We start from the raw sequence: 15,968 nt of genomic DNA, 5'->3' as shown, positions 1-15,968 counted from the left end.
CGGCCCTCCTTCGTCCAGCACTTGCTCCGGTTCTCGCACGCCGTCATGGAGCTCTCGCCGGAGCATTCGCCGCCGACCACCACCGCCGCCGCCGGGTTCCCCGCTGGAGGAGGATCCGAGCCAAGCCCTCCCACCAACTTGTCCTCTCTCTTCCCCCTCTTCCCGCTCGCCGCCCCCGCCGAGGTTTCCCAGTTTCTCCCGAACCCTAGCTTCTCATTCGACGCCTCCTCCCTCAACATCCCACCCACCGCCTCCTCGTCCCTCCCGCCGCCGCTGAGCGCTTCTTCGGACGAGGAGGAGGCGGCGCCGAAGCCCGCGCCCGCGAAGTACGACCTGGTGCCCTCCTCGTCGTCCGACGACGAGAGGGGGTCGAGGCGGAAGGACAGGAAGAGGAGGAAGCGGAGGAGGGACCAGGAGCGCTATGACGGGGCGGCTGCGTCGCGGAAGCCCGGCGTTCGCGCCTGGGCTGGGTCGGAGACGAAGCTGGTCAAGGATTACTACTTCGACGCCAAGGGCGACCAGGATAACTTGGCGTTTGGATCCATCTACAGGTCAGCTGTTTGCGTAGCTAATGCTGTATGTAGATATGATGTATGCAATGGACTGTTGCATAGCGAAGCTGTTGCGTTGAAATCATGGTTATCCTTCTGAAATATGCTGAATAGACTTGTTTAGGCGTTGGCATATGAAATTATTCATTGCTGTGTAGCTACATTTCATTGATTCCATTGATGTGGTGTTTCTTCTAGTAGGTAATGGTAAAAGTTTCATGTTCAATTTTTGCAATCCGGTGCAGGTGGTAGATCACATGCTGGGGGGCTGTGTAAGAGGTTGTGTAGGGTTACTATGTTTAGCGTCTTATTGATGTTATTAACATCTTGATGCAAAAACTGTATGCTTAAACTCGTTCATGTGTGGTTTCCCAGAGCACTAAAAATTGAGGGGCACAGTGTAGGTACTCTAAGTTTCACATGCTTAATCCCATGCCAAGTTAGATGCTTGGTTGGATTAATTTATTTTTACAATATTAGATCATTCCGTTTAACATGAAAATCTTATATTATCGTATACCTACAGTGGAACTCTATTTTTTTTTTTGACATTTGGGACCTGCTATATCTGGAAGTTACAAAATCAGGCTATTTTAAAACGTGGTATATAAACGTATGCAGTTACTGTAATCATCTTTGTTTATCAAGTCTAATGTCATTTGTAGCTTACTATTCTGTGGTGTCTTGTGATTTCCAGTTCAGTATCTTATTTGTAGAAATGGGAGCAAACAACATAGGCTTTGTTACCAGCATCTGTAGCTTTGTACACTAACGAATTGAACCTGTAGCTGCTATCTGCAAATGATACACCAGACCCTTTATTAGTTAGTATTTGTTTTCTGTTATTTTAGGAACTTCTCTTTCAAGTCTTGTCTGGTTACGACCAAAGTCGGGAGCTGCTACATCAAAATTAACATAGAAAATAACCCTTATCAGGGTGTAAACTGTGGACTTTGGTTGTCTTATTCAGTTCAAGGGTGATAGGAGAAGAGTGTATAACATCAGTGCTAAGCTTGCTATGGAGAGCAATTCAACTGATATGGTAATTGTAAGAATGTAAACAATATATATATAGAATTAGGATATCGTCAAGCTTGAAAAGTTTTTTGTAGTCCCTTTGGTCAGAAGGTCAATGCTTAATAAGTTTTTGCAGTTTAACAGTTTCTAGTTTTGTTTGGCAGAAATTTCATTTTTGATAGTCGGACTTACTCATTTAGCTGGGTTTTGTTCTATTTAAGTCTAACTAACACCACATGGTATTATACAGAATGGATATTGCACGCTACAAGCCTCAAAGCACACTGGATGCACGTGGTCTGAACCGACGTTTCTATAATCATGGACATGCTTCATCACATATGGATCTAGATTCAGATTTGGATGGACTGGATAGCAAAGTAAAAGTTGGAGGTCGTTACTTCTCAGCAAAACATGCTGTTTTAGAAAGAAACAAGGGTTTCAAACACCTGAAAGTGTTGAAAAGAGATAATGCAATTCTCCCTGAAGATTTTATCCCCGTAGAGGCATCATCCATTCCTGCAGAAAGCACAACCGCGCAGCATGAACTTGAGGAATCTTGGGAAGATGAAATACTTCGGAGGACAAAAGAGTTCAATAAGCTGACACGAGAATCTCCCCATGATGAAAAAATTTGGTTGGCCTTTGCTCAGTTTCAGGTATCACAGTTTTATAAGAATATATTTTCACCAGGCTATGCATATTGTGTACTGCATAGTTGATAGTTTCTACAGCATATGGTTAAGTTACAAATGGAACTTTAAGCTATAAATTTTTTGACTCGAGCTTTAATATACCCAATCTTTCTCTCTTCCGCCTTAATAGTTAAGAATTCTACTGAAGAGATTTCCTCTGCTTCTGAATTGCAGGACAAAGTCGCCAGTAGTCAGCCACAAAAAGCTGCACGTTTGCAAACAACTGAAAGAAAGATTAGTATATTGGAGAAGGCTTTGGAGCTCAATCCAGATAACGAGGAATTGTTGCTTTGCCTTCTGAAGTCATTTGGTGAGAGAGATAGCACTGAGAGTCTCTTTGGTAAATGGGAGAAAATACTTATGGAACACCCTGACAGTTGTAAGTTGTGGAAACAATATCTAATTCTTTGCCAAGGGGAGTTCTCCAGATTCAAAGTATCTGATACGCGGAAGTCTTACACATATGCAGTAGAGGCGATCTCTGCAGCTTGCACCAAGCTATGTAGGCAGGTTTAGTGTTTCGTTGTACATATTTGAGATTATCTGTTTCACATCCCCCTTCTCTCCCTCTCTTTGCATGAATATGCTGTAGTTGTTAAAATATTTTGTTCTGAATTTTTCCACAGGACAGTCAAAATGCTGATCTAAAGGCACAACCTTCATTAGTTCAGCTTGAACTTGGTTTAGTGGATATATTTGTGAATCTATGCCGGTTCGAATGGCAGACAGGACATCGAGAATTAGCAACCGGGCTATTTCAAGCTCAACTTGAGTTTAGCTTATTCTCTCCTCCCCTCTCCCTGTCCACAAGCAGTAAGCAAAGGCTCTTTGAGCACTTCTGGAATAGTGGTGGTGCCAGAATTGGAGAGGATGGGGCTCTTGGATGGTCTATGTGGTTAGCAAAGGATGAGGAGAGTCGACAAAACATGGTTATGCAAGACAATCCCCAAGAGCCTGAAGGTGGAGGCTGGAGTGGTTGGTTTGATCTCTCTAGAGCAAATGCCGAAACGGATGATGTTTCTAACAAAGCAATAGAACTATCAGCCGCTGATGGAATTGATCCAGAAGACCCTGATGTTGAGGACGCATCTGCGCAAGATGATGTTGAATCTTTGCTAAAAAAGCTCGGCATTGATGTAGATGCCGAGTTCAGTAGTGAAGTTAAAGATGCAAAAACATGGAATAGATGGTCTGCAATGGAGCTGTCGAGGGACAATGAACAATGGATGCCTGTTCATGAAAAGTCTGGTACTTCCTATTTACCCTTGTGTTGGTAGATTGATAAATGATAAGTGACTTTGTAGAGTTGTTTGTTTAACTCAATGCTAACACTGGATGCTATTTTCAGGAGTAGGATCAAGTCGTTCTGATGATGCTTCACCTGGAGAAGTCAATGAGCAGCTTTCCAGAGTAATCTTGTTTGAGGATGTAACTGAGTTTCTGTTCTCTTTATCTTCAGAAGAGGCTCGTTTTTCTTTGATCTGCCAATTCATTGATTTCTACGGTGGTAAAATTTCTAGATGGTAAATCCTCTTAGTTCTACCTGATAAGCTGTGGTCATCCTCTTTATGTGAACATAACTAAATAAATATTATATATTTATTGCTTTATGAATTGTTCCTTTTTTTGTTGCTCATTGTGCACCTCCTTAAAACTACATTTGCGCTTGAACAGAAAAATTGGATAGCGCTGCAAGACTAAAAAACAATGTTATTCAATCTCTTACCATATAATGGAAAGTATGCGATGTATGGCTATATCTGCAGCTACCCTGATGGGTTTTCTCATTATTTTGGTCATGTAGTGTTAGTCTATTAGTTTCTATTCATCGTCAGTATCTAGAGTGGATTCCCAGTTGACAGCTGTGCGATTTGAATTTTACCCTAGTTATAAGGAGCTTATGCCAACTTATTCAGTCCTAAAAAGTAAAAACCTATATCAGCAGTTGTGCACTGGATTGCATTATGGATGGTTTGTTTGTGTTTCCAATTTTGATTTCTATCTTTTGTATCATTATGTTCTGCTGTTAATGACCGTATAAGTTCCAGGACTTATCTTTCAGTGGTAACCAATATTCTTAATTTCCAGGACGTCCAGCAACAGTTCGAGTTGGCTTGATAGAATTATGAGCCTTGAGATGATATCAAATGATATTTTGGAAGATATTAACACTGTATCTGAACTTGTAAACAAGTCTCAAAATTCAAGCCATTATAGCTTGGAGTCTTTATTAGGGAGTATGCACGATCTTTCTCAAAGACCTGGCCTGGTGAAATTTCTGCAAAATGCAATATTGCTTTCCCTTGATGTTTTCCCTCGTAATCATATTTTGGAGGAAGCTGTCCTTGTTACCACCGAAATGTATACCACACAAAAGAACACTTTGTCTGCACCTGCTAAACCATCACGGGCTTTGGCCAAAAGCTTGCTGAAGAAGGACAGACAGGTATGCTTTATCCTCTCTCTTGCGTGTGCATCAGTTCGCTGCAGAGCATAAAGGTTATAGCAACTTGATAATTGTGCAGTAAACCACATGAAGAAGTTTGCTCATGTAGTTTTAGCCACCTAGTACGCATGATACAGTTTTGCAAAGTGATATATAACTGACGTAATCTGCATCGGTTAGTAGACTAAGGACACCATGCAGTTATGAAACCAAAATCAAGCAAAGGAATTCCGAAACTGTAGCAGAATTCCTCAGTTCAATAGTAGTTATTCATGTTTTCCAGTAACCAGTTTGATACTCGTTATCTTGTATTAAGTGTTCTTATTTTGAGTTTTGATAATCCCCCATGTCCATGTTCCCCTGCTTAAATATAATGTACTCCCTCCATCCACAAAAGGATGTCTCAACTTTGTCTAGATTTCTATGTATCTACACCCTAAAATACGTCTTGAAACATGCAAATTTAGACAAAGTTGAGACATCCTTTTTAGGACCGAGGGAGTACTAAATTTTATTTAGCAAAACTTACATGTAGCAGTAATCAGTCTTAACCATATGTAGCTTGGAACATTGCATATTCTTAGAAGAAATGTAAACTGTGTCACTTTCCTGTGGTCAGGATCTTTTGCTTTGTGGAATATATGGTCGTATTGAGGCTAGGCATGGGAACATTGACCAGGCAAGAAAGATATTTGACATGGCACTGTTATCTACCGAAGGAGGTACACAGGTACCATATGATCAAATAAATTTATTTTATAAAAGTTTGTATATTCAGTTCCAATCAGTGTTGTTTGCTATGTAGTTCCATAATGCTGCTGTTCTACCATCTTTTCGTGTGTACATAGATCCGTCTCTCAAGTGCATGTTGCCATATGTGTTCTAAAATATATGTCTCTAGACATTGACAGGATCTCCAATATACAACTTTTCCCAATATCTTTTCCAATTGTACAGTAGTCAACAATATTAGAATATAATGATTTGGAAATAAGTCAAATGAAAATCGTCTATATGAGATCATATCCATATGAATTACTTAAGTACTTATATTTTGTGGTCAAGCTCTTAAAGTTTTATTGCATGTGTTCAAGCATGACTTTTATTTTGTAACTAATGTGGTAAGAACTAAAAAGCCAGGTTTCTGATGATATGGTTCTGCTGGTTGTTGCTGTTGTGGGCAGGATCTCGTCAGGAAAGTTCCAATTCTTTATTTTTGGTACGCTGAGATGGAGATTTCAATATCTGCTTCAAGAAACGATTCTGATTCTGTGCATCGTGCAATTTACATTCTTTCCTGCTTGGGGAGCAACATCAGGTATACCTCTTTTGGTGGTCCTATATCACGCCCGCTTGTATTGAGGGCTCGTCAAGGCTTTAAAGAGCAGATTAAAAGCTTGCGACCTGCATTTGCATGTGGTTCTTTGAAAGAAGAATCAGTTGCTTTGATTTGCTCGGCATCCCTGTTCGAGAGTATGACTTCTGGATATTCTTCTGGTCTTGAAGTGATAGAGGAGGCCTTTCCATTTTCAGGTTCTTCACCCTCTCTTTTTTATTCTGAATATATTTGGATGATATCATTTGAAGTCATTATTTTTTTAACTGAGTGTACTTTCTAATTCTTTCATTATACGAAATGGCAGTTATTCTTGCTATTCTTTTGCCTGCCACCACCTTTTGTCAATTACTGTTGGTTAGAACTGCTGATAGAAACAACCAGATAAATAGATAATAAATACCATCATGGTCCTAACGCTATTTCCTATTTCCTTCTTCTGCTTCTGATATATAGCTATTCCCATCGTTAACTATTGGCAATGAAATACTCCCTTTGTTCTAAAGTAAGTGTCTTAACTTTTTTCTAGATACGGCTGTATCTAGCATTTACAACTAAAATGAGTCTAGATACATCTGAATCCAGACAAAACTGAGACACTTATTTTAGCACGGAGGGAGTATGCACTTATATTTAGGATTCTGTTAGTGCTATTTTTACAATTTACCAATTGCTTTTTGTCAAATACTAAATTGTATCAGATGAAGCTTTATGATATTTTACTAGCACTTAATCTTGCATCAAGCAAGTATACTGTTTTTGTACGGTAAGTAACAATTTACTTTTGACTGCTCTCAAGGTCGAGATGGATCGATCCTGGTCTTTTCAGTTTTCACTACAAGTTAAAATTACCTTGTTGCACTTTACTGTTGAACTTACCTTTGTGTTTAACTTCTGCATTGCTGTTCTGCTGTTCTTTTGAATCGGAATAAGTCTTTTAACTGTTTTTCTGCAATGCTTGTAAACGTTGTAATTATTCTTTTACCAGATTTGCAATTAAAAAAGTATCGTCTTATTATGTGAACATGATTTTTTTCAGAGAGTAACCATACATTGGAATATGAAGAGTTGTGGATGTATTACATCAATCTGCTTCACAAAAATCTGAACCAGTTGCGTCTCTCAAGGGTTTGGCCGAACATATTGAAAGGAGTACAAACATATCCGTACAATCCAAAATCATATGCATCCATGTTAACTCTGGGCTGTCTTTACAGTGTTCCCAATAATCTGCGTCTCACACTTGACAAATGTAGTCAAAGGTAAGGGTTCCTTATTTCCATGAAATTTTTCTAAAAACTCTATTTTATATCTAGTATAATGTGAATAAATGTAACTTCTAAGGGCCTGTCTAGTTCTTCCTTAATGTGGGTCCTCTAGGACACTCTTGTTTATACACATATATGGTGTTTAAAGATGGAAATATATATGTAGCTTGTGAGCTTTCGACACACTATATAAATGATCTTTATTGTCTTGCAGTTTTGTTGCGAGCATATATGACTGTATGAGTTATATGGCCTTTTGTCTATTGACTGCTTATTTTTCAACAGGGATCCTTCCATAATTTCCTTGCTGTTCGCTTTGTCCTTTGAATTGAGTAAAGCAGAATCATACAATAGAATACATGGTCTGTTTGAGAGAGCTCTAGCTGATGACAAGTTACAGAAGTCTGTTGTATTGTGGCGCTGTTATCTAGCTTATGAGGTGGAGATAGCCTGTAATGCTTCTGCGGCACGGCGTGTGTTCTTCAGAGCTATACATGCTTGCCCATGGTAAGTCAGTCTCTTCTCTTTTTTGAACGGGGAGAGGCCCGAAAGGGCCTGGATACCATTAAATCTCGAAGTGGCGGTACAAATTACAGTAGGGACACTAGAAAGAGCAGACATAACAAAATATGGATATCAGAACTTAATGATGCCATTCTACTTGTTGCTATCCACTCAACTCCTTATATATTAATATGTGAGGATAATGTGCATGCTTACAGAAGCAGCGATTCTACAATTGATTAGTGATGTTACAAATTTGATTAGTTTGTGAAATGTTAGCTTGGAACGTTAGCAGCTTCTGCGTTCCTTTCTTTGCTTTTTATTTGAATAACTAATTGATTTTAATTCCATGTGTATGCTTTCGTGTTTTTCTTAGGAGCCCACTATTTAAACTGTAGATTCTATTGTCTCTTTTGGGGCTCAAACATATGTGGTGGTTTAATTTTGTTGATATGGATGATTGCGTTTGTCATCTAACAGTCCAACTTCACAGGTCTAAACGATTATGGTTGGATGGGTTCCAAAAATTGAGCTCAGTTCTGACTATGAAAGAGTTATCAGATCTCCAGGAAGTGATGAATGGAAAGGAATTGTTTGTTCGCACTGACATTTATGAGATACTGTTACAAGACGAAGCTGAAGATGACTAGATGTGTATTCGGAATTTCCAGATCTGTTCCGCATGGCAATTGTGTAGGCTGGTAGTTTTCAAGATAACAACCAACAGCCAAAGTCACTTCTACCTTGCAGTCTTGGGCTCATAATACATCCAGTGAGGTCTGCATTCATCTTGTAAACTGTTACAATCTTTGGATCGTCGATATTGCCGATTATAATTGTTCCCTTACTTTCTGTTCCTTCAAGACGTTTTTGGCCAGGTTTGTTCCCACTTCAATTCTCCAATTCCACCTTTGGTTATTGAAGATATACACATTTAGCTTCACTAGGCTTGTTTAACCACACAGGGCAAAATCCGCCTGAGAAATGTTATGGTAACTGCTGAAGGCAAATATAAAGCAGTGAACATTAATTTGACCTTGAGATTGTTCTGAAAGAATGGAGCAACATAAGCTGTTGGAGATTCATGTTAATGAAGTGCAAAGTTACTGCAACCTCAGGCAAGCTAGTCATGTATTTTGCTTGCAGGAAGCAGGTTTCCTGTTTCTCCTTTGCATATTATCATTTACTTCTTTCCCATGGTTTTTCTGGTGAAGCAGGTTAGTGGGCTTTGCGAAGTATCCTGAGCTCTTGGCTGTGGAAAGAACAGCTTGGGTTTGGTTGAATAATTTTAAAGGCTTCTCTGCAAATTTGTAAAATAGTACTAACTAGCTTTTCACTAAACTTGGTCGACCCTTGGTCGAACTAAAATGAAGGTCATTCAGGATCGTTAATCGGATCTGCTTCTGCAATTGAATTTTAGAAATTTTAGATTTGTGCTGTGTTCCCATAGGTTGTTGGTTGTTCTCAACTTCATGGAGTTTTGTTGCATGAGGCGAGTTGTATGTACCACACCATGTGGTAACATGCTGGATGCCAGTTGCTTTCTCAGTTATCATATGCAGTAGCCAGATACAGTCCTATTTGATGGTCCCTATTTACAGTGCTATCAGAAGTTGAGGGCACACGGTTGTTGGCTTGTTATTACTCACCAGTGCGTGGCTAGTTCATGATCCAGCAACACAGTTCAATCATCTTTTTCAGAACAAGGGCCCCTGTTGGTGCTGGGCACCCAGCAAATGTTGTATACGAACTCGCAATTCTTGTCAGGTTGGTACTGAGTACAATGTGGAGGTACAGGGACATTGACACAGTGACAGGCCTCCACATGTATAAGCTACTTCATTTGCCCCATAATTTTTGTCATGGTTTTAGTTCAAATTTGAAAAAAACTATGCAAGAATTACGGTACGGAGTGAGTAATACTGAAGTGGGTACGACCATCAGCGAGAGGCTGATGTTTATTTTCAGCGGGGTTAAGCTTGTCACAACAAGACCATGATGGAGAGGCCGATGTTTATTTTCAGCTGGGTTAAGCTTGTCACGAACAAGCAGTAAAAGCCTACGTATTTACAAGGGATACTACTAGTCTGATGATGATCCAGAGAAGAAGAAGAGTTGGCCTCTCATTTCTAGCCCATTGTTATTTTCGTCCTCTTGAGCTTATGTTCAGCCTCTTGTTCTGATGATGGTTATGGTGCCCTTCCCTCCCGTCCTGATCTTGGTGAGGCTGACGACGGCTTTTCCGGAGAGCCCTGGCCCGTGCGCCGACGACACGACGGGGCCGCACGCGAACTGACCGACGGGGTGCCGCACCGGCCTCGCCGGCCGCTTGAGCATCCGGCGGTTGACGTCGCTGAGCGTGCTTCCCTCCAGCACCAGCGGCTTGACGACGGCGAACGGGTACATGACTCCGTCTCTCTTCCCTGCGCCGAAAACATGGTTGTCACGAGTCGGAACAAAAAAAACGAGAAACTGGTCCTACCACACCAGCGATGGTCTCTGACACTGCAAGTGCCAGCGGCAGCGGTTCAGCTGAGCTGAGCTGAAGGAGCGCACACATGCGCGGGTACTAATTGCACACCGGTCGGCCAGACGCACCTGGCGCTGGCAGCGAGGAAGAGGACGATGAGGTCGCCTGGTCGCAGTAATGGCTGCCACCCCCTGTAGTTGCCTTTTGCAGTGGCGATGATCCAGGCGGAGGAGCTCCGGTGGCGGAGAATGGAGGAGGGGGGCCTGCCGCTGCCGCTGCATCTTCACCAGCTTCGCCCTCGCTCACCACCTGTGTGCTGGGGGCCCCCTGCATCTGCTCCTTCTCCCTGCCCGATGCGTCGTCGTCTACCTCTGCCAAAACAACAACGTCGCTCCGTTTAGTTATTAAATACAGTGCCTGCTGCCGTCGTGTCGCTCTACTGATCCCCACAGCAAAGTAGTTGCTCCAGTGGTTACAGCGGCTCATGCATGAATGCTCCTCTTGCATGCAGAACTGAGCTCTGCCTGATTTATTTTGGCTCCATACCCGTGAACTAATTAGACGGCTGTTCTGGTTTTAGTTTTAATTTTGCATACCTGCGGACAGAAAATGGGGATATGGATGCATCGAATCACCTGATGCGAAGCTGCCGATCTCCGTGTCGGGGACCATGGTGGTGTTCAAACCATGGACGAGATCTCCCTCGCCGCTGCTAGGATCCCAGAAGCTCTGCGTTTGTGTCCGAGGGCAAAGAAGAAACAAACACAAGGCGACGAGTTAGAAAAGGGGTGGAAGAAGACGATGTGCAGCACAACGCGACGAGTTAGCTGGAGACCTAGTACTACTTTCTTGTCCTTCGTCCATTAGCGTGACAATGAGGTTACAGCTTTAATTCCATGTTTTGTTGTGTTCAAATAAAGCACACCAAAGATTAATATTAGAGAGAGTATTCCTACTCGTTGACGATAGAAGAGACACCTAAAGCAAGTGTTGGACACACGGGTTGTATCTTTACATAATAATAATCATAATGGTGCTACAGTTTCAGTAATACTAAAGCAGCTCCACCGCCAAGATATCAGCAACATCACTACGCTAATGGACATCCATGCAAGTATATTCTCGCATCTCTACAGATCATCATCGGTTCCTCAGTCCTCTGCTCGCTCAATGCAAGAACTATACTCAGAGCCGTATAGAGATTTATTTACCTGAAGAAGGGATTGCAGGTCTTCGCTCGCCATGGCCGGCCACCGCGGCGGCGGAGCCTCCTCCTCTTCCGTCCTCCGCCGCTTGCACCGGTCGCTCCAGTGGGCGACGGCGTCCTCCAGGTAGCCGCCCCCGCCGCCGCTGCCGCTCGACGCCTCCGACGAAGACGACGCCGGCGACTCCCCACCTGTTGCCCCCAAAACCAAGTCAAGGTCAATAAATATCGGCAATTTTACTCTAGCTATCTTGCTTGCTAGACACACACGCTGAGGCGCTGAGCCATGGTCAGAACGCTCGCACGTACGTACTAGACTAGTCTAGATTTTTTTTTCTTGATATCAGAATAGGCTAGATTGGTAGGGGCATGCAGTGAGGTTTGCAGCAGGTTTCTTACACGAGGGCAAGGCCGTGAAGGCGTCATGAATGAGGAGGCTATCTCGGGCAGCAGCGTCGTCGCCGAGTGTGCAGCGTAGCTCCCACTCCCAGTCCCAATCCGGAAGAAGAGGAGGAGGGAGTAGGCAGCACCCGTCGTGGTGATACCTCTGGAGCGCCATGGCTGGCGTCTGCCGCGCGTCTGCGAGAGTGAAGTGATGTGGCCTCTCCCTGAGTATGGGTCTTTAAATAGGAGCCACTTTTCTATTGGTTTCGTGGCATGCGCCAAAAGACGTGTGTTGGGTTTGGGTGGATGGAAATTGCTGCCGCCTTCGCTTAGAGAGGAGTAGAGATTTTTTTCCCTAGGGGAAGCGACCCGCCGGTCAATGGAAAAAGAAGGAATAAACAAGGAAACAAAAGAGCAAAAGTGGGAAAAGTTGGGGTTTACATCTCTGCCTCTGGCTCTTCCCTCGTGATTCGTTATGTTTGATCGCCCTCCATCCTTTCTACCATCGTCAAGTACGTACAAAAGTATTTGAACTGATTGAAAGCAAAAGGTGTTCAAGTTACAAAGAGTAGGAGATTTGATTTTGAGATGAAAGCATCTCTACCAGGGAGCCCCAAATTGCAGCCGGCGGCGATTTAGGGTCTAGTGAGAGAAAATGCTCTCACCGCGATCCACCTGTCATCCCGAGCCCAATAGAATAGTTGGCGAGCCCCAACCAACCCCTATGCCAAGGGAGGCTATCGGGGTCGCCGACACCAAACCCACACCACTTCCACGTCGATTTGGGGGTCTTTTTTTTCCATCGGGAGCGGCTATGGGGGAGTACTGGTGTGGGGGTTTGGAATTTTTTGATCGGCACTTGTTGCCGGCGACCTCCAAATGTAGCTGGCATGTATGCTGGCAGCTACTATTCGGAGGTCACTGGTGGAGATGCTCCAAATCGTGAATTAAGGATGTTCATTATAGGCAAATACAATCATGTGACAAGTTTCGATGGATCTACATCAGAGTTTGATCTAGGCCATAATTGGTCGGCCAACTCCATCTATTCACCGGAAGCCGACCGACGGTGATGGGGCTACTCGCCCGACCGAATAATGGTGGTTGTCCTAGGGTTCCAACTCACGCCAGATGAAGATCTGCCGATTGCGAGTCCCCATTTGTCTTGCTGGAGTGTCGTGTTCCAGAGTGCTATGCCGTCAAACTTCATTGGGCGATTCATGCGTGGAGATTGCTGGATCAGATGGAATTTGGTCGGGTGCACCCGTGGTTTTCTCTAGTTGTTTGGTTTTAGAGAGCGCCGCGAAGCTCCGCTGGCTAAAGCACGCTTCTCGTTCCATGGTGAAGTCAGCCAACGGAGAATGTTATGGAAGTTGGGAATTGAGGGCTAGCAATGGTGGTTCTAGTCTTTGTGGCGACGAGGAATTATCTTGGTGATTTATAATTTGGAGCAACGGTATTATAAGTGGGAACGTCAACATAGGAGAAGTCCAAAGTTTTACCTTTCAGGGTGAAAATCGAAGGTCTGCCAATAATCGGTTGTGTCTGGCAATGGTCTTATTGTAGAGATAGTTTTGTGAATGGGCATTCTCTCGAGGTGAAAACCTAAGATCTTTGATCGGGCGGCGACGATGATGCTTGTGTACTGTTTCCTTCTTTAAGGCGTCGCTTTTGGAGGAGCTAGACTTCTGGTGTTGTCTTGGTGGTAGTAGTTCTACCGCTAAAAGGAATAGATTATTGTAGTGGAACTTGTCTTTATTGTAATCCTTCTTCTTTTTGGTTGTGTGCATCGTAACGCCGCTACGGCATCGCGCTGTTGTAGAGGCTGAGTGCATTTGGTATCTTTGCGATATTAATATTCCCGTTATCGGAAAAAGATTCGCCATTGATTCTATGTACAAAGACTTATTTTAGACGGACGTGCCCGTTGAGAATAATAAAAACATTTGGAAGATGTAGATTTTTCCAAGATTTTCCGTGGTATCTTCGTCCAGGTGTGATACTCGTTAAAGACAACCTTGCGGAATGCAACTCGCATGGAAGCAAACATGGCATCTTCTGTTATTATCACAAGACAATTAAATACCTTTTTATCCAATGCCAGTTCACCAGATCTATATGGCCAATCATCAAGATAGGTTCTACCTTATGCCCACCACGTAGCGTTGCAAATATATTTGCCAATTAGATAAATGGTGTGAACAATAAGTTTAAGCTATTTATTTGGATGTGCGGGATTGCAAGTATTTGTTCGCTATGGCTAATGTAGAAATTATAAAAATTATAATTATAAAAATTCTTCTCCCATGTAGGTTACTTACAGTGCACAACTACGCCCGATCTGTTCATGGTCATCTGAACATCGCGTGGAGCAACGACCTATTTATAGAGGTATCTAAACGATTAAAGAATACAGTGATAGATTTTTTTATCCAACATGGATTGCTGCGTAATTTACGGATTGGTCCTTCAGCACCATAATACTTGTAAAGCGTCTTTGTCTTTTTATATACGAATGGTATTTGTGAACTTGAATGACTGTGTGCATCTTTGTGATGCAAAGATCTTTCGATGGCTCCCTTAATGTATGTGCCAGGAAGTTTCTTCTGAAGGGGGCTACTCCCTGAAAATGCCCCGCCCCTTGTTCGTTTGTCGTTGGGGATTCATTGCTCGTTCTGCGGTTATAAGTAACGTAGCCAGCCTAATTTCTAGAATAGTGTCCAAATATAATGCTTAAACATTTTAAGTAATAAAACATTTTTTATTAAAAAATATGACATACTATTTCAGAAGAAATTTTTATGCAAGCCCGGTGTGCCTTCGTGCACCCATTTGCACCCCTGTGTGAACAATAAAAGTAGAAACCACTTGAAAATTTAAGAAAAAACGGATATGTTTTTTGTAATATACATGTTGACGTATTTGACGTGTCTGCAATTTTTAATGAAGGAAAGACGTATATCGTGCTCTGAGGAGAAATAAAAATAAAATCTATGTTGTAAAAAACAAGTTTCATAGTGCCAAAATTTTTTTTTTACACGTGTCATAGCAATTGTGTTTACTTCATAAAAATCGCTAGTGCAAATAGAGCATGGGCAGGTGCATGTATGACTTTTTCCCCCGTATTTTTGACATTTTATATCTCTTTTTTTAGCCGGGTGCGTATGCACCCGTGCACTTATATGGATTTTCCAGGTTGCCGTTGTTGGTTGACACTGTTCAGCGTGAGATTGGGGTTAATTTTGCCAGGAAGGGATTAAAAGAAGGGAAAGTTGCTAGCACGTACTCCCTCCGTTCCTTTTTAATTGACTCAAATTTAGTATAAATTTGTACTAAATCCGAGTCAATTAAAAAAGAACGGAGGGAGTAGTACACTGTTGGCGTTTTGGTCGTATCCTTGTGCTGCAGCAGACGGGGACAGCCAGCGACAGTAGCTTTAGCATCCTTCCATGAAAATCTTTGGACGTTGCCAGGGATTTATGTTTCATGTTTTTATTTTCTCGTGTCTAATCCAGGATATAAGTTTGAGATCTGCTGCGATCCTGGTAGAACTACGGATCTTATCATGGCTCTATGTACTTGGTAGTACAGCGACTCGTGTGGGTCTTCATATATCACCAATAATAATCAGAGGACCACTCAAAAGTGTCTACATGTGAGAAATTATGGTTTCAAACATTGCAATGGTTGGAAAGTACGTACTATCGGATTATGATGTTCCTGAATCTAGAAAGCAAATAGAGCGAGATCTTCTTTTTCTTTTCCACTAGAGCTGATTTTTGGAATCTATGCACACATATTTTAAAATCTTAGATCACCTTCCAAGGCAACCCCAATATAGCATGTCCAACATTTGCAATCCGGACATGCTACTGGGACCATTGGACACGGAAAAAATAAAATACGTGCCCCCAGCGGCACACCCTAAAAAAACTCCAATATGCCGGGAAGGAGTGGATGGAGGCGAGACCCGGGCCACAAACCTCTATGAAATATGTGATGTTGTTTTCGAAACACGAAACGAACTTGTTGCAAACGAGTGGAAACAAAAGAAAAAAGTTACCGTTGTGCTATTGCTTTCTAAAATGGAGTG

At 42.4% G+C, this 15,968-nt stretch overlaps 2 protein-coding genes across 3 annotated transcripts; one reads left to right on the top strand and one right to left on the bottom strand.

Annotated features, from left to right (window-relative positions):
* The first annotated feature begins 8 nt into the window (after positions 1–8).
* On the top strand, positions 9–8,934 carry LOC124693209 (nuclear exosome regulator NRDE2-like). 2 transcript variants are annotated; one of them, XM_047226671.1, is made up of 13 exons: positions 9–551; positions 1,819–2,227; positions 2,438–2,773; positions 2,890–3,511; positions 3,612–3,786; positions 4,352–4,709; positions 5,329–5,439; positions 5,894–6,242; positions 7,085–7,307; positions 7,599–7,820; positions 8,311–8,594; positions 8,682–8,695; positions 8,783–8,934. In XM_047226671.1, the coding sequence occupies exons 1-11, from the start codon at positions 46–48 to the stop codon at positions 8,465–8,467; spliced, it is 3,468 nt and encodes a 1,155-aa protein (XP_047082627.1). In that variant the 5' UTR covers positions 9–45; the 3' UTR covers positions 8,468–8,594; positions 8,682–8,695; positions 8,783–8,934. The 2 variants fall into 2 exon arrangements, with proteins under 2 accessions (XP_047082627.1, XP_047082626.1); XM_047226670.1 differs by having other exon boundaries at positions 8,311–8,695.
* Positions 8,935–9,767: 833 nt separating this feature from the next.
* LOC124690725 lies at positions 9,768–12,050 on the bottom strand. The gene is made up of 5 exons (XM_047224076.1): positions 11,891–12,050; positions 11,499–11,683; positions 10,920–11,016; positions 10,416–10,598; positions 9,768–10,240 (listed from the first exon to the last, which is right to left on the bottom strand). Exons 1-5 carry the CDS (start codon positions 12,048–12,050, stop codon positions 9,984–9,986), a joined length of 882 nt encoding a protein of 293 aa, XP_047080032.1. The 3' UTR covers positions 9,768–9,983.
* Positions 12,051–15,968: the final 3,918 nt, after the last annotated feature.

Source organism: Lolium rigidum, chromosome 2 (assembly GCF_022539505.1).
Source record: "Lolium rigidum isolate FL_2022 chromosome 2, APGP_CSIRO_Lrig_0.1, whole genome shotgun sequence".
Taxonomy (NCBI): domain Eukaryota; kingdom Viridiplantae; phylum Streptophyta; class Magnoliopsida; order Poales; family Poaceae; genus Lolium; species Lolium rigidum.
This window is presented reverse-complemented; position numbering and strand designations above follow the sequence as displayed.

What these genes read in the sequence shown, in the direction of transcription:
- LOC124693209 (XM_047226671.1), top strand. Translation starts at nt 46, where the DNA reads ATGGAGCTCTCGCCGGAGCATTCGCCGCCGACCACCACCGCCGCCGCC. An exon ending in TGGCCTTTGCTCAGTTTCAG is followed by an intron (nt 2,228 to 2,437) that starts GTATCACAGTTT and finishes TCTGAATTGCAG; the next exon opens with GACAAAGTCGCCAGTAGTCA. An exon ending in TGCTGAAGAAGGACAGACAG is followed by an intron (nt 4,710 to 5,328) that starts GTATGCTTTATC and finishes TCCTGTGGTCAG; the next exon opens with GATCTTTTGCTTTGTGGAAT.
- LOC124690725 (XM_047224076.1), bottom strand. Translation starts at nt 12,050, where the DNA reads ATGGCGCTCCAGAGGTATCACCACGACGGGTGCTGCCTACTCCCTCCT. An exon ending in ACCTGCAATCCCTTCTTCAG is followed by an intron (nt 11,017 to 11,498) that starts GTAAATAAATCT and finishes ACACAAACGCAG; the next exon opens with AGCTTCTGGGATCCTAGCAG. An exon ending in TTCCTCGCTGCCAGCGCCAG is followed by an intron (nt 10,241 to 10,415) that starts GTGCGTCTGGCC and finishes TTTTCGGCGCAG; the next exon opens with GGAAGAGAGACGGAGTCATG.